General features: G+C 42.8%; 1 protein-coding gene across 2 annotated transcripts in view; it reads right to left on the bottom strand.

Moving 5' to 3' along the window:
* Positions 1-5,763: 5,763 nt before the first annotated feature.
* TAF1B (TATA-box binding protein associated factor, RNA polymerase I subunit B) overlaps positions 5,764-18,845 on the bottom strand; it is a 187,738-nt gene continuing 174,656 nt past the window's right edge. Inside the window, exon 15 of one of the 2 annotated variants that reach the window (XM_040348618.1) lies at positions 5,764-6,018. In XM_040348618.1, coding sequence (XP_040204552.1) covers positions 5,820-6,018 — 199 coding nt within the window. In that variant the 3' untranslated portion in view covers positions 5,764-5,819. Of the gene's footprint in view, positions 6,019-17,742; positions 17,871-18,845 lie in introns of those variants that run through there. The other variant, XM_040348619.1, reaches the window with a different exon arrangement.

The following is an 18,845-nucleotide window of genomic DNA, read 5'->3' on the forward strand; positions in this document are numbered from 1 at the left end:
AAAAGTCCTGTTTTTGGAATTTCCCTACACATGATTAGGTATGCAAAGTGAATACAGCTACACCTTATTCTTACAAGCTGACCCAGCCCAAGTTTCAAACTATCTATGGCTGGCTGGCTGAATATACCCAAGTCTATTCATTGATCATCTTGGGTACAACCACGCAATTATTGCCACTAGCAATAATCACTGTGTTCTCCTGGCAGGGACAGTTCCCCCCCACCGGGAGAAAGCAATAGCTATGCGGAAGGGATTCCCCCATCAACACTGACCAGCGATTTTCACCCGTGGTTGCGGGAAAGAAAATTGCATCATTTATGGTTGGCCTTAGCTAAGTTAATCTCCGATTTAGTCTTTTCTTTTTGATCTTGAATAAACCAATCATTGTCTCCTGTTGTCTTTATTACTGTTTTTCTTACTTCATATGATGGATATTTTTCTTCACCCACTATATATTAAAAAATTACACACATTCCTGCATAAACACACAAAACCAGGATACAGAGTGGAAGTGAATCAAGATGTTTTACCAGTAGTTCCACTTAAAGGCATGTTAAAATGGACACCCAAGCAATATTAAAAAGTGATAATACTGTATTGTTTGAAAGGTCACTTTAGCATGCCTTAAAGTGAATACACTACTTACTTTTGAAAACTTTTGAAAGTAAAAGTACTTCCCAAGAACAGACACTCCAGGATGTCTGCTACCTTATTATCTTTAGTAGCAAAAATAATTCTGTGCCGATCTCTGGTTTAGTTTCAGTTTAATGGGGCTTGGACCTACCTTGCCTTCAAGGCAAAACCCTGCCATCTCTCTTTTTACTGTCCAGTGAGACTGCCTCTGTGGCAAATTAGGGCGCTGCCATTGGATAGTGGAATGGCAGTTTTTTGGAGATCAGCCATGAGGTCAGACCCAATTAACAAAGTAAAAGGAAATCTGAGAGAGTACAGGATTTTTAAAGGATTAAATTGGACTACAGGCTCACTGTAAGCTCAGCTTGATGCATACAGTGCAGAGAGGTAAGCTGTCCATACACAATCCCTAATAAACCATCCAAAATATGCTTGGATGGTTCTGTCGGCACCTTCCCACCTAAAAACCTTTGATTGGAAAATTGAAGGAGCCGGGCAGAATATTGTTGCCTGAAAAGCAGCTGTACTCAGTCAGGTGCAGACACTGTTTGGGTATTCTGACAGCTGCTGCCACTGCAGATTTATCCATCTGCGCTCTATAGTGTGGATGGAGGAATGGAATCTGTTAGATTTTTTAATTTCAGCCTGCAGTGAATAGCCAGGTGTACACTGGTATCATAAGTCAACTCATTTTTTTTTTCACCCCAAGTTGTATAGAGATCAGCGTCAGCTCACAAATGGAGTACATTGGGGGTTATTTACGAAAGGCAAAGATCTAAAGGCACCTAAGTAGGAACTGATTACAGGGCAAATAAGTTTGTTTTAGAGTTAATCTGCCAATGATCCAGCTCTGCATATACCCCACTTCTGCCAAATACACTGTATATTCACTTTTATTAAATGACCAAACAGAGTGTGCAGCCACAAGGATCACATCAAATGTTTTAATTGTCCTCCACGTGAACCAATTTTCAACTGGGTCCAAACATCTTGATTTTACAAATTCTGCCATCCAATGTTATCTAGGGTTTAGGTGTCTTGCCTGAAAACAATCTGCGTCTGATGGCTTGACCCATATGCTATTGTCTAGATCACGTGTCAAACACAAGACCTGCGGGCCGAATCCAGACCTCCAGGCCATTTCCTGTGATCCTTGCACCTCTCCTGCAGGTGCGGCGCCCCCTTGTCTCTGCCTTCACCTTGTTTCAGCAGTCAGCAACAGAGAGGAGGACAAAACTCCTCTTACAGATCCTGTGCCTCTCTGTGCAGTTGCAGCACCCTTTTGTCTCTGCCTCCCCTGGTCTCAGTATTCAGCTGACTCCAGTCCTACTCCAGACTCTGCACTTTCTGCTTCCCAGCGCTGCTCCCAACCCTCCTCTGATCCTCCTCCAGACCCAGCGCTTTCTGCTTCCCAGCTCTGCCCCCAGCAGCACAAGGTAAAGGGGTTGCACTGTGATGTAAGGGACGGTGGGGGACTCATGACTTCTGATGGTGGGCGGGCTCTTGACATCTGATGTAAGGGGGGTGGGGTGCCCTGGACATCTGTTCTAACAGATGCAACCGGCCTTTTGAGGGCAAGCATAATGATAATGTGGCCCATGATGAAATTAAGTTTGACAGCCCTGGCCTAGATCATTAGATGATCTTATGTGTAAGGAGCACCAAAAGACAATGTTAAAGTAAAGTAAATTGCGCAACCAATTAGTAATGCAAAACAAGGTGCAAATAAATAGGCAATATGTTATTCGCTAAAAAAGTTCAATACGACTCAATGCATGACATTGTCCATTTCAAGTCGGCTGTGAAAAACTTTCTCCAATCAGAAAAACGAAGAAGCAGATCTTCATCATATATTTCAACCAAGCAGACGGGAAGAGATATGCAGAGGGGCCGCTTACCAAATTTGTTGGATCTCTGTCATGGAGATCATGCAAGCTCAGCACACAGGGGATCACTCAGGAAAAGCCGCGGTAGCTGGTCACGTCTCCACACAGATCCTCTTCCACCAAACGTCAGGGAACTGCAGCCTATCTCCCTCAGTATCTTAGCATAAGCAAGATTCACTCCCAACAACAAAGTAATGGACCTAAAGTGAGAATGGTAGTGGGATGCTTGGCAAGCAAACATACAGAACACAGACTTGCCAGCACTCTGAAAATCCTTGAAGCTATTTTACTTTAGGTAGATAATGTCAAACAGCAAGGACCGTTTCTGGTAGTCACAAGTGCTTTTAATCTAGCTGATAATAGTCATGGATATATCCTATCCATGGCCTGTGCAAGCCTTTGAGATGCCTAGCCCAAATAAGCTACTTGGTTTGCTTTAGAAGACACTAAATATCCTTACAGTATCTCTCAACTCTTTGGCAATAAACATGCTGGTATCAGAGACTGTGATGGCAGCCATGTGAGTACAGAGCTGTTGGGTTGGTGGAGCCAGATATAAGGTTGACTTCTATTTGTGGATATGCTATTGGGATGTTTGATGCTGCGAGTAAAATAAAGCTGGTTCCCGACAAATTTAAACCTGAAGCTGGTGTGTGGACTCATTATCTGCACAGAAACCTCCCAGTGGGGTTGTATATTCCCAGAATAAATAAGAGAAAGACGGCAATTGTTACAAAATGTATATGGCTCTAGTGTTGGTGCTTATAGATTACATTAGGATCAACATTTGCAGGTGGTTTGCACAAGTCATTACAAATGCATGTAGCAAAGGTTAGCCATTTACTGTATATTAGTCTTTTTTCATTAAGCCTGTGGCCTGAATGAGAGAAATTAACCAATTCTTCCACACACATGTGAATGGAGGATCTCCACTGCTGGACATCTGCACAACCTATACAGAAGTATGTATTGCCTAAATACAGAGACTGCAACTGAATGGATACAGTCACAGTTTGGCTGACAATTTTTCACGAGGCACCTTCAATTTGAAATTGAGCTTTGTTGAGCTGGCTGGTGCTAGCAGGGACCAGAACACAATTTTGAGCTGTGTATGGCCAGCTTAAGACCTTGGTTTTTATTGTGAGTTAAGAAGACCTCAAAAGGAAACTATATTAGTACCTCTTAATTTATTTTTAAGTGTATGTTTTTTTTTTTTTTCAAATGTATGTTTAATATCCATTTTTTACAATATGTATACATAAAAGCATTGAATACAGGATACCCCAATGACACTTTATTGCCAAACCATTATGGGATATCTAAAAAGACAGCACAACAGAAGCGGTTTTCTATCAAACTGTCTCAGAATTAAATCTTAGACAAATAAAAATAAAGGGAAAGAGCTGTGCAAAAGAAAAAAAATGCAGCTACCACATCTACAGGCAGGTAAGCTGCAATCCTATCGCATTTTTGTTCTTGGATTTAGATATGCTTTAACCGCAGGCCACATGTCACGTCTCCCCCCCAGTGTAACATGCAGGGGGTCCAGAACTGTTAGGGAAGTGTCTGTGTAAAACTGTGGGGGGCTGTGTAATGTAAAGGGGTCCAGAGGTGCGGTGCTATGTAATGGAAATGGGGTCCAGAGGTGCAGGGTGCTGTGTAATGTAAAGGGGCCCAGAGGTGCTGTGTAATGTAAAAGGTTCCAGAGGTGCTGTGCTATGTAATGTAAAGGGGTCCAGGGTGCTGTGTAATGTAAAGGGGTATAGAGGTATGAGGTGCTGGAACCCCACATCCCATCATTAACCGCCACCGCGAATCGTTGCCGTGCCCCCCCCCCCCCAGGCTGCTCAGTCTAAAATGCCCGGGCCTATTTTTTTGTCCCAGTTCGGGCCTGAAACTGAACCATGGTACATTGCTTTTAAATGGAGTCCTTTTTTCTAGGTGGAAAAACTATTTTGGGAGTTTGTTTTGTGTAATACAGAGAAGTCAGATGACATGGCCTATAGAAACAAAGTGCACATTAGGGGAATGGGATCTTCTGCCATTTAATCATTTGGTTGCAATCAGAAGTCATCTTTTATAGAAAATATGGCAAACCTGAGGTCTTCAAATGTCTCTTAAGTGCAGTGTGTACGCTTTGGTACCTTCCACCGTCTTCCATAGTACTTCAGTTTTACACTTCATTATTTATATTTTCAGATTTCAAAACTTTTAAACTTAATGCAATCCTTGTGCTTCAATGCAGCTTAAAGGGGTGTTCTAGTCATTTTTTATGTTTATTAAAAGTCAGCAGCTACAAAAAGTGTTTCAGCGACGTGCCGGCTTGGGGTCCACTCCTCTCCCCCCCTCTTCGGCCGGCGTCTTCATTCCAAGTGTGGGCACCCGGCCATGACAGCTTTCGGCTTCACGGCGGGGCAGCCACTGCGCATGCGCGAGTGGCGCTGCGCCATCCAATTGGACAGGCGATCGCCTGGGACCTGTCACGTGTCCCAGGCGATTGCCTACAGGGAGGGGCTGCAGAAAGGCAATTAGACTATTCGCCTTAGCAGCCCCTCGGCAGGAAGTCCCACTCCTCCTGAAGCCCCCACTCCCCCCCCAAAAAATGACATGCCAAACGTGGCATGTAAGGGGGCGAGGAGTGGATTAAGCGGAAGTTGCACTTTTGGGTGGAACTCCGCTTTAAAAGCCTTTGAAGCATGCTCCTTTAACCAAACTACATGGGATGCAGCCACAAGACCCTGTCATTAATGTGAGATAACATCTTTCTATAGGAATACAGTAAAACCTTGGTTTGCGAGCATAATTTGTTCCAGAAACATGCTTGTAATCCAAAGCACTTATATATCAAAGCATTTTTTTACAGTGTATAAAAGAGAAGAGAGACACCTCTAAGTGTAGCAATAAGTTGCTAAATGTTGTAGCTTCATTAAATGTAACCACGTTGCTACACTTGGAGGCTCCTCTCTTCTTTTTTATACTCAGTTATGACATGACGCTACTCTTATATCAAGGCAAAATGTATTAAAATATTTTGTTTGTCTTGCAAAATTCTCTAAAACCAAGTTACTCTCAAACCAAGGTTTTACTGTAATTATCTTTACCACCTTTAATTTAAATGCAAATCAAAATTAAATTGCTTTTGAATGCTTTACAAATATGTATATTGGATATAGGTGACAAGTATGTCCTAATGCCTGGGATTGCAATCATATCTGGGGGAAAAAAACACAACATATGGCAAAGCTTTACATAAATATGTTTTTATTTACATACAATTCCAATAACAATATTTTAAAAATGTCATGTCTGTGACTTTTTGGCCTTTTTCTTTGGCTTCTTCTTGTTGAGGTCCTTGAATAGATTCTCCTCCACCAAGCCCACCTCCTGATGGATGATGGATTTTTCCACCCCCAGTATAAGGGAGAAAAGCGACAGGACAAAATCGTAGCTTCTAGGGAATTTTGTTTTGTCATATAATCTCCAATGTTCACAGATGTTGCTATAAGAAAAAGAAAAAAAAAAGAAGAAAGATGGAAACAATTAGGATTTCATGTCATTGAGTGTCACGTGAGCAAAACTACACAGGAACCTATAGAATCATGTCACCATTCTGGCATTTTACAATGTTAATGCCATTTCTAAGCTCAGAAAACATTCTGATTGGGTAGGATCTAAAAGTATTTTCGGTGTCTTACTGAGCGGCTTTGGCTGCAGTGCTGATTAAAACTTAAAGCGGAGGTTCACCCAAAAAACATCTATATAAGATCATATTCTTTATACTTCCAACATGTACAGTAGGCCCTTTTTTTTTGGGCTGTACATACTATATTATGGCTATTTTCAATCCGTCTTCCAGGTAGTCACTTCCGCGGGAGTAGGCGTTTCTATGCTGCGGCGCAATGTCATCTGGGACTTCGCCCAGATGATTGACGTCCTTGAGAAAAAGTTCCCCCCCGGCCGGATAAGGCCCCCCCTCATTGCGTAGGCGCGTCACAGAGTTTCCAAAAGAACCCGAACATGCAGAGCTGCGCGTCAGCTCTATACAGCGCCTGCGCAGTCAGCTCTACGCGGCTCCAATTCGGTGCGCAGGCGCCGTGTAGAGCTGACTCGCAGCTCTGCATGTTCGGGTTCTTTCGGAAACTCTGTGATGCGCCTACGCAATGGGGGGGGGCCTTATCTGGCCGGGGGGGAACTTTTTCTCAAAGACGTCAATCATCTGGGAGATGACATTGCGCCGCAGCATAGAAACGCCTACCCGCTGGGGTGACTACCCGGAAGCCGGATTGAAAATAGCCATAATAAGGTATGTACAGCCCAAAAAAAAATGGCCTACTGTACATGTTGGAAGTATAAAGAATATGATCTTATATAGATGTTTTTTGGGTGAACCTCCACTTTAACATATCCATGTCATAAACCTGGAATATTGTAATGAAAACAAAAAGCAATCTACCGTTAACAGTTTCTAAAAGCAGAGTTACACTAATAATCGGAGAATATTGAGAGGCAGGTGCTGTGAAACTATCCTTCATGTACTTGTAAGGTTCGGCACCAAGCACCTCCAGGCACGATCTTCCTTAGAGCCCATTCACACAATAATGCAGTGGAGTCCAAGGCATGCATTTTTGTGTGCTAGGGTGCTTTGCATTATGCAGCAGTTTAAAAATGTATTTGCTGTCAGTGCATGTAAACTTAGGTCATGTGCAATCTTTTTTTTAGCTCAGGGCAATGCAACAAATCATATGCATACAGTATGTGCACATTGGTAGGTTATAAAGCCGGGTGCAACATTCTGTAGATGTGCATTGGAGCACAATTCACTTTGCTTTGCAATGCACATCCACAGTGGGTTACAGTAATGAGCTTTAGAACACAGGTCATGACATGCATTATGGTGTACAAAAGCCCAGAGTTTTGGGGTGTTTACAAATTACATTTGATATTTGGTTATGGTTGCCAAACCCCCAGATTCATGGAGACAATAAAAAATGTGGATGTATCAGCGGATCACATCTACACATACCATTCAAAATGTATGATAGCTGACTGAAGCGATGTTCGCTAGGATAATACACCTGTATAGGGTTTGTTAGGTTTTTATAAACAAATAAAAAAAAAAAAAGTTAACCTTAAAAAAAAAAAAAATTAAAAAAATGTATGATAGCTGTAAAATTTTAAAAAATTGCCCCATTTTTAACCAATGGCACCACCAAGCTACTAATTTACTGCCATGTTATCTTTCTCCTTAAAGTGGAGGTTCACTGGGCATTCCTATCCCTGGGTTAGATGATTGACGTCTGGTGAAAATTTTCCCATGGCGCACAAGGCGCGTCACCAGTTTTCAGTAAATAGCCGACCTGCGAGTCGGCTCTATATGGCGCCTGCGCAGTCAGCTCTACACGACGGGCGCAGGCGCCGTATAGCGCTGACTCGCAGATCGGCTATTTACGGAAAACTGGTGACGCGCCTTATGCGCCATGGGAAGTTTTTCACCAGACGTCAATCATCTAACCCAGGGATAGGAACCCCCAGTCCCGCGGGAATCAGAAGCCGGGGGGAAAACAACAATATAACGGTATGTACGGCGAAAAAAAAAAATACCTGCATACTGTACATGTCGTTAGTATGCTGGATGTAATGTTAGGGCTCGTACACACGGACGGACTGTCCGCTGAAAACTGTCCGCCGGACCGTTTTCAGCGGACATGTCCGCTCGGAGATTTCTGTCTGATGGTTGTACACACCATCAAACAAAAATCCGCACGTACACGATAAGTGACGATGACGCAGCGACGTGCGCGGCCCTGGAAGGTCAATGCTTCCACGCATGCGTCGAATCACTTGACGCATGCGAGGGCTTTCGGCCGAGCGGACATGTACGGTGAGTCTGTACAGACGACCGAACATGTCCGACGGACAGGCTTCCTGCAGACATGTTTCTTAGCATGCTAAGAAATTTTTGTCCGCTGGAAAACGGTCGGCTGGACAAATGTCCGCTGGAAACCTGTCCGATAGGCCGTACACACGACCGAACATGTCCGCTGAAACTGGTCCGCGAACCAGTTTCAGCGGACATGTTCGGTCCTGTGTACAGGGCCTAAGATAATCGTTTTAGGGTGAACCTCCACTTTAACTACTGAATCCTCTCTCTTTGGCCTACCTTTACACAGATGATCCTCCTTTCAGTCTATCATGTATTGCACTGCCCGACTCATCCACTTTACCACCGGCTCTGTGTTTGCCACGCCTCACTGTCAATCCCTCCACTGGCATTAGTTTGCTCAATGGATACAATTTTAAATACTAACACTATACAAAGCTATCCAAAACTCTGCCCCAAACTACATCACCAACATTAGCTCAAAATATCTCCCAAACTGTCCTCTTGGCTCCTCCTTTCTAGCTCCCTTGTCACCTTCTCCCATGCTCACCTCCTGGGCTCCTCTAGAACCTCTCCAATTTTATGGAACTCCCTACCCCTATCAGTTCGGCTATCTCCTACCATGTCTGGCTTTAGGCAATCCCTCTGAAAACTCATCTTCAGGAAAGACTATTCACCTCTACCCAAAATCCTGAAACTAATTCTCAAAAAAACTCCACACAGTTATTACATTTTATACCACTTGATCCTCCCTTTTAGATCGTAAGCTCTCATGAGCAGGGACCTCAAGACCGCTTGTATTAAATTGTATTGTAGCTGTACCGTTTCTTTTTTAAAGCACTGTGCAAACTGTTCTATAAATCCTATATAATAATTTGTCTCAATCAGTAAAATATGGTTACCACTCAATATAGAATTGTATTACTAAACTGTTTATTATATAGTACTACAAAAAAATCTTTTAACAATATTGTCATCATGGTGCCATTTCAATTTAAAGCAGAACCAAAAGGCAAGAAATACTCACCTATGTTTTAACAGTCCATAGCCCATGAAGTCGCAATGGCAACATTTACCCAGCTTCCTCCAGGAGCAAGTCTTTGGCCATTATGATTGGCTGGTGTGGGATGATATCACTCCTGTGTATGCATAGGAGTCATTCATTGGACCATTAGTATAGCAGCTCCAACCACAGCTGACAGTTTTATTGTTCAATGTGCTGGGTTAAACAGAAAAAACTCGTAATGTGTACCAGGCTTAAGGTCCCATGCAGAAACAAATGATCACCCCTAGATGCAAACTGTCTGCATCCAGGGCCGATCATCTATACCCATCCACAGGTAACTGCTCTATGTGTGATTACATGCAGACAGCCACAGACAAATGCAGCCACTGTCAGCATGTCATTCCTCTGTAGAGATTTTTCACATAATTCTGCGATTCCTGCTACAGGAGTCTGCTAATTCTTGCCTCAGGAAATCTTTGTATGCCCCTATTCTCATGTATGAATGGGGCCTAAACCCAGGCTTAGCAGTCCTTAGATGTGGTGGCTGTATTCGTTTAATTTTTTTTCTCCTTTTTTTGTGCCTGATGATCGTGCCAGTAACACACGTCTTGTCCTAGGGCGACAACGCTTACTTCCTTTACTGTACCATTGTGACAGTGTGAGGCTCTGCCACAAAAGAAGTTTAAGAAAAAAAGCACACAAGATTTGAACTTTTGAAAAGTTCAGGGCTCCAGCGTGTTTACTATGAGCGAAGAAAATGGTGTTCACATCTCTCTGGGTTTTTGTAATCCTGGATCAGGGCCTAGAGTTTGAAGGCTTCAAAGATTTTAGGGTGGGACAAAGCCTTCAATCCTGTGTCCAGGTCTTGGAAACCTTCCGTGTGTGTGAGTGCATAGGTGTACACAATTGGGGGGCTTGTTTAGAGACAGGTGTGTGCTCCAGCCAGGAGAGGTCATCCATTTAGGAGCGAGAGAGAGAGAGAGAGAGAGAGAGATGGCCTACCCACAGGACTGAAAGAGTTGGGACAGCTAAGTGAGTCTGCAAGATTGAGAGAGCTGAGGAAACTAGTGAGTCCAGGGGACTGGATGGATTTTGTAAGTCTCAGAAGAGTGAGAGCCCAGGGTGTCAGGGGAACTCCTATCTAGAGGCCAAAAGTGGGCCTGTGCAGCAGGGTGCTGCAACATATAATGCTGAGTGAGCTAGAAATCTGGGCCTAAAGGACCAGGGCCAAGAGCAGAAGTGCGGCCGAAAAGGATGCAAGGTGGCTCAACCTTTTTGAACTTCTAGCTGTTGAAAATTCCTTGTGTGGGCAACTTTGTTTGAACTTTTACTTCAGTTTGTTTTTCCCCTTACTGGGCCAGAAATCCCTTAGGGCTCTTTCACACGGAGCGGACCTGTAATTGATCCGCTCCGTTACCCCGTTTGGCTCAGCAGGGATTCCTCCGTAATCCCCGCTGAGCTGTCGGCAGACAGGGCGGTCCCCGCACACAGTGCAGAGACCGCCATGTCTCTCCTCCGCTCTCCCCTATGGGGAATCGGATGAATACGGACCGCAAAAGCGGATCTTTGCGGACGCGGATGGTTGCGGACGTTAGCGGATGCATCATCCGCTAACGTCTGCAATCCCATAGTGAACCATTACAAGTCCGTAAACGTACTTGTAATAAACGGACCGTTCGTCCGTACGTCTGAAAGGGGCCTTAAACCATAGTTTGGACTGACATGACTCATTAAAACCACTTACCACCACTGAGCTTATTCTTTGCATACCACACCATAGAAGAGCAGGATACAATGAGGGTAAAAAGTATTTGATCCCCTGCCGATTTTGTACGTTTGCCACCGACAAAGAAATGATCAGTCTATAATTTTAATGGTAGGTTTATTTTAACAGGGAGACATAGAACAAAAAAAATAAACATCCAGAAAAACGCATTTCAAAAAAGTTATAAATTGATTTGCATTTTAATAAGTAAAATAAGTATTTGACCCCTTTGCAAAACATGACTTGGTACCTTGTAGGCAATCACAGAGGTCAGATGTTTCTTGTACTTGACTACCAGGTTTGCACACCTCTCAGGGGGGATTTTGTCCCACTCCTCTTTGCAGATCCTCTACAAGTCATTAAATGCTTGCCGCCCGCCCGCCGTCAAATGATGGCGGAGTGGTGCTCTTCTTGTTCTGGGACGACGTCATGACGGCGTTCCAGAACGGCCGCTCTTGTGCCAATCACAGCTGGTCACATGTAAACATGGAGATGCCAGTAATCGTCTCTCCTCGCCTCACACTGACAGTGTGTTTGCAAGGAGAGCCGATCAGCATCATCTCCTCACAGGGGGACAGGAAGGAATGTAATCAGTGCCATGATTACAGTATATCAATTTAGGTGTCACAAATCAGTGCCCAGCATTGCCCACCAGTGCCAGCAATCAGTGCCCCCCAGCGCCAGCAATCAGTGCCCACCAGTGGCACCAATCAGTGCCCATTAGCAATGCCAGTCAGTTCTGGCTATCAGTGATGCCCATCAGTGCTGCCCATCAATGCCCAGCACTGCTGTCAAGCAATGCCCAGTGTCACCCATCAATGCCCATTAGTACCGCTTATCCATGCCACCTATCAGTACCCACCAGTGCCACCTATGAGTGCGGCATATTAGTGCCTCATCAGTGCCACCTAATCAGTGCCCATAAGTGCAGCCTCACCAGTGCCCATAAGTGTGCAGTGTTACCAATTGTTTTCAGCTGCCCTCAGATCATTGACAAGATTCTCCCATGTAGTTCTGAGCCCATTCCTCACCAGTCTCATGATCATTGAAACTCCACCAGGTGAGATCTTGTATGGAGCCCCAGACCGAGGGAGAATGACAATTATTTTGTCTTTCTTTCAGTTGTGAAGAATTGCACCAACTCTTGTCACCCTCTCACCAAGCTGCCTGGTATTTTGGCTACAATTTATCTTCATGATGTCTCAACTTTATCAACAATAACCGATGATGGACTCTTAAGACCGTCTGGTGGTCTTTTTGGTCGGCCTCAGTGGAGGCCATTGTCCATTTTTGGGTGTCCACTTTGTGGTAGAGCTGCTGAGGTTCAGTCATCAAGCTCAATCAACGCTCCCTGACAGATAAAAGATTCAAGTCCAGCACCTCACAAGTTCAACTGATTGAACTATTTAATACTTTTGTTTGAAGTATATGTGTGAGCAATCGTTAAGACTAAACTTTTTTTCTGTGTGACTTCAGGTAGAATTGTTTGTGGTTTCTAATCCTAAACCTACACAAGCAGATACAGTGCCTTGAAAAAGTATTTATACCCTTGAAATTTTCCACATTTTGTCATGTTACAACCAAAAACATAAATGTATTTTATTGGGATTTTATGATAAAGTGGCACATAATTGTGAAGTGGAAGGAAAATGATAAATGGTTTTCAATTTTTTTTTACAAATAAATATCTGAAAATTGTGGAGTATATTTGTATTCAGCCCCCCTGAGTCAATACTTTGTAGAACCACCTTTTGCTGCAGTTACAGCTGCAAGTCTTTTTGGGGATGTCTCTACCAGCTTTGCACATCTAGAGTGACATTTTTGCCCATTTTTCTTTGCAAAATAGCTCAAGCTCTCTCAGATTGGATGGAGAGCATCTGTGAACAGATCCTCAATTGGATTTAGGTCTGGACATTGACTGGGCCATTCTAACACATGAATATGCTTTGATCTAAACCATTCCATTGTAGCTCTGGCTGTATGTTTAGGGCCGTTGTCCTGCTGGAAGGTGAACCTCTGCCCCAGTCTCAAATCTTTTGCAGACTTTAAACAGGTTTTCTTCTAAGATTGCTCTGTATTTGAATCCATCCACCTTCCCATCAACTCTGACAAGCTTCCCTGTCCCTGCTGAAGAAAAGTATCCCCACAGCGTGATGCTGCCACCACCATGTTTCACGGTGGGGATGGTGTGTTCAGGTTGATGTGCAGTGTTACTTTTCAACCACTAATAGCGTTTTGCTTTTAGGCAAATATTAGGCATAGATATTTATTTAAAAAAAAAAAAAAAAATGAACCATTTATCACTTTCCTTCCACTTTACAATTATGTGCCACTTTGTGTTGGTCGATCACATAAAATCCCAATAAAACACATTTATATTTTTGGTTGCAACATGACAAAATGTGGAAAATTTCAAGAAGTATGAATACTTTTTCAAGGCACTGTAAACAAGAGATACTGCCATTTTGATCAACATTTATATTTGTTAAACCAACGCCAAATTGTAATAGAATTGGGCTCATGTGTGGCCAACCTTAAAGCCAATCACAAATTGTCTTACAATTTTTTTTAACTTCCTCCGATACCTAATTGTGTGCTGTTGGTTACTGCAATTCTACGTCACTCTTTGAATTGACTTATTCCACAAGCCTGTCTTTCTATGCAATAAAAAAGAAATACAAAAATTTAAAAAGGAAGAGATGATTTTAGAAGGTTTAGAAATGTTGAACTGCTATTTGCCTTAATACCAGCATACAAAACTCAAATCCAAATAGAAACCAAAAAGCTCGCCATACACGTAAAACATTTCCTCATTCAGACCAATGATTTGAACAAGAGAAATCTATAGATTCCCCTAAGCACTGCGGATGGATATATCTTCCACTGTCCGCTATTGTAGTCTGACAGCCTGCACCTGCGGCGATTTGACTGATTTTTTCCCCCCATCTGGGGGGCCAGGTAGTGTCAGCAGGACCATCCATGACTCAAATTCCTGTGAATGGGCCATAATTCGAGCCATGCATGGCCAGCTGAACCAGTGACATTTTAAAGCCACATATATTCTTTTCAAAAGATAATGTGATTTTAAAATTAACACATTTAATTTCCATTTTGCATTCAACTCACAGTGCACTTTCCAGGAATTTTTCTTACGCTACAGCAAAAATCATCCAGACACAATATATATCAAAACTGGTTTACTCGGCAGTATTTGCCCATTACTACACCACTTAAACAGAGCATGGTAATACATGTTTAAAATGAAAACTAAAACATAATGTATATCAAGTATATCCAGTTTTCTACAGTGTACATTTTATTGGTGCGATTGTTCATTGAAAGTCAGCCATGTGTAGAGAGCTGTCAGGGTATTCACAATACAACATAACGCTCTTAACTGTAAATGGTCTTGTGAATTTCTTATTTCCTTTTCTGACTCATTCTTTGTGGGATTATACTTTTCACTCAATTACAATGGATTTTCCTTCTTAAAGCCATAAATGGAAACTTGACTTTAGGTCAAAGGAACATGCTGATTTTCATGTTAGCCCCACTAACAGCACCCTTCCAATAATTCATCGCCACTATTTTCAGCCATTGGGGATGAATACAAATTTCAGGAACTTCTTGGTATGCAGCAACATGTGAAACTCATGGTCCATTCAGACTATGTGGCAATGTTGGTGCTTGGTAATTGGTTGCTCCAACACCAATTCCTGTCCTTTGGGGCAAGGAGACTCCTCCGCTCAGTGTGAGCTTACATTGAGCTACAAGCAGCAACTTTTTTCATTTGGAACGTGCTAGTTTACAGTATTGGTACCTCCAGTAGGCATAGGTCCTGGCTGGGGGTACTGTGCCACTTAGGGACAGTGGCAGTGTTTGCCCTAACTTTAAAGTGGTGCCCCTTTCAGACCTCTGGTCAGCGAGGATTTACTGTGACAGACAAAGCATCGCTGTAACATATGCAAACAAAGAACCATTAAGCCGGCCATAGATGCTTTGAATCAGCAGGAACCGGTCAAGATTTGAACCATGTATGGGCAGGCTGAATGTACTCAAGTTAATCAATTTGGGTAGAACCAGTCTGTCATATTTTCATGCAATTATTGCTAGCAGCTCTTATAGCCACTAGCAATAATCATGTTCTCCCACTGGGGGCGGCTTTTCTTTCCAGGAAAGACTATCAATTCGTTTAAGGCCGACTTTACACTACTCACGTGCTTTGCCTGGTTCTGACCGAGTAAGTGAGCAAAAAAAAGCTGGTCATAGTTCAGCAGGAACCAGCCGAGATTTGAATCATGTATGGGCTGGCTGAATTAACCTAAGTTGTCTTTCAACTTGGGTAAAACCAGCCTGTCGGATTTTACATGTGACTATTTCTAGTGGCTGTGCTCCCGGTGGGGGTAGCTTCCTTCAACCCATGGTTGCAGGAAAGAAAATTGCTCCATCTATGACCAGCCTTAGTGTTCCTCTACCCCAGCAGCTACAAAACACGCAGCAAGCACGCCAGTGATGTCATTGAAGCCAACGCTGCGTCCCAGCTCCCACCATCAAGCTCTAGCTGCATTCCAACCCTTGGCTTCAGTTCAACTCAATCGTAGCAGCAAACTGCTGGCCAAGACAGCCCCCACAAGAGGTTACACAAGCTCCGGGAACAGCACACAGCCTGGACCAATGTTAGCATTCAACACTGGATTAACATGTGCCTGTTCACCATTACTTCAAAACAGGGAAGCCATCCCAGACGAGAGACCACAGTGATTATTGCTAGTGGCTGTAATAAAATCGGATGTAAAATTAGACAGGCTTGTTGTACCCAAGTTAATCAAATAACTTGGGTACATTCAGCCTGCCCATATATGGTTCGAATCTCTGCCGGTTCCTGCTGCACCAAAACCATCTATGGCCGGCTTTTCTCTACTCACTTCCTCTGCCAGACTCTGCGTTAAATGACATTGTAAGTCAGAGCCAGTAGGTAGTGTAAAGCCAACCAAAGACAGATTGATTTTCTTTCCTGCAATAATGGTTTTGCAGAAAAGAAAATCACTAGATTCCCCCCATCAACACAGTCAGAATCAAGCGATCATGTGGGCAGAGGCATCTATATTTGGTTATCATGAATTCAGATTCTGCTACCTGTCTTGAGTAGCAGCAAGGAGATATCACATTGCCTCCTCACCAACTGTCAAACGTCTCTGAAAAATGATCAGCCCGCGAATCCCTTTTCAGAGACGTGATGTGAATGCAGGAATTTCCCCCATTGTGCTTATGTATTCTGACAGCAGGGACTCTCCACCCTGTCAGAATACACTGAACAGTGCTACAGACATTGAATGCAAGCACTGATCAAATGCTGGTTTTCCAGCATGACTGTTCAACAGATGCTGGTCTGACAACTGGCTTCTGTTGAACAGACAGGGATGCACATGGATTGAAATTCATCCGATTCCTGCTTTAGATATGTGTATACCCATTTTAGTCTTCCTGAACACCAGATGAGAGAAATCAGGTCTCCTAATCTGCCAGATAGGACTGTGTGATGTGGCAGAGCGCTATGAATCTAAGGACTGGATGGACAGAAATACAAATCCTTTCGTTGGTAAAACAACCCTTTATCTATTTCATGGGTTTAGTAATTTGCCTGGAGTTCAGTTTTAAACAAATAGTGCATTTTACATATATCTCTTACTGCAATCTTCCACCTCCTCAGGCAGACCCAGGTGATACAATTTGCATAATTATCTCCAACCTAATCAAATTTTGTCTTGTCAGACGTTTAAGCACTCAGAAATGCTCAAATATACTCAAATGGTACTCAAATATTTTAATGAAACACTTCCTTTCAACGGCGAAGAAAAAACTGTTAAAATTCTCCCATATAACTTCACTTTCAGTCCCATTCTTGCGTTCTTCACTGTGCAGCCCCCAGCACAGCCTATGCTAAACAGACATCCCAGCTGGGTCACCTTGCTTAGTTTACATGTGCTTTGGCTTATTCAGAGGGATCAGATCCCCTTTTCCTTGCTTATTTACCACCTGTTTCCAGCTTGGCATGTTGTTTCATATTTGGTGGCATTGCCCTAAGGCACATTAACTTTGGATCAGAGTATATAACCTAATTAGGACTATTCTTCAAACAAACTCTTAGGGACCCCTATGAAGTCTTGCCTAAACCCATCTCCATCTGTACTAGACACATATTCACAGACACCATATTTATTCATTATGTTACTTCCCAGAGTACAAATTGAAAGGAAAGGTCCACTTTTCTGCCAGTCAACCCCTACGCAGCTCTGAGTTGCATAGTTCCTTTTGCAATTTTAACACGTATGTAAATCTTTTGGCAATTTCTTCATAGAATTTTGCAATTCCTTTTCTCAGCCTGGATTTTCAACTCTTTATAAATAAAAACAAAACTAGCCCCCAAAGTAATTTGTTGTACAAAGGAAGAATAATCCTTTAACCTTTTCTTTATAACATGTACTTTAAACACAAAGTGGGGATGGGAAGGGGGGGGTGTGCAAGGCATGAGGTGATGACGATGCACATCTCTACTTAGGTAAGTAAATGGAGACATAGTGAAGCTGCCAAGGGTGGGTGTGGAACGAGCACAAGACATGATTCTTGCAGGCATTAGCTTTCACCAACTGCTCGAAGGTTTCTGCTCACGCGGAAGAATTTACCTCTACAACAATGCACCTGTAACAGAACACTGTGTTTACATTTCTCCAACCACCACTGTCACGGTATATTGTAATGACACACACACACATAACAAGGGTGCACAGCAGAAAAGAAAATCCAGGAACCAAGAAAGTCTGCGGAATTGTAAGCCATCTGGGAATTAGGTGGTAGTAAGAGAGGCACCAGGTCATGACTAATATGGCATCTTAGACACAATTATCTTGCAATTTTATAGAAAGGTCTGTGTTACATCAGCAATCTACACTCCCATCCAGAAAAAAAGATTGCATCTTTATATGTTTGCAAGCTAATAACGGCAGAGAAATATTTGTACAAAATACAAAGTTAATCATTAAAGGGCATTCATAAGGTTTTAGCCTTTTAGAGCAAGTCTTAAGATTGAACTAGTGTAAACCCTACAGATTTTTAGAAAAACCTTGTTGCCATCTATTATTTGTAATGATAAAAGTAGGGTGGCAGTCAACTTATTGAGCGATCTCTCTTTCTCTCTCTCTCTCTCTCTATCTATATATATAATATCTATAGTAAAGCAATGTGTGGGTATCTACACTACCAAACAACTAGGAATCTAATCCAGACTAAAAGCAGCCAGCACAATTTGTTTAAATTTGCAAATATACGAGAGGTTGCTCCAAAAAGTTCCACAAGGTCTGGGACATTTGGGTAGAGGACCTATCTACCAATGCTGACTCTTAATCTCCCGATTAGTAGATTACCTTACAAAAGACCGGGTGGGCACGTATATTGTATGCAATTGAACCCACGTCCAATCCACATGCCTAAAAATTGTGGACTTCCTTCTTATATAATATGGCTTACTAATACCCCTGAGCAGCTGATAGCTACAATACTCTAACAATCTCAGTAGCTACTGGAGCATGGAGCTTTGTTCTAGTGCCAATAACGCCACTACTGTTAAGGTTTTTTTTCTTTTATAATGTTGTTTTATTGTGATGTATGCGGACCAAG

Source organism: Rana temporaria, chromosome 4 (genome assembly GCF_905171775.1).
Source record: "Rana temporaria chromosome 4, aRanTem1.1, whole genome shotgun sequence".
Taxonomy (NCBI): Eukaryota; Metazoa; Chordata; class Amphibia; order Anura; family Ranidae; genus Rana; species Rana temporaria.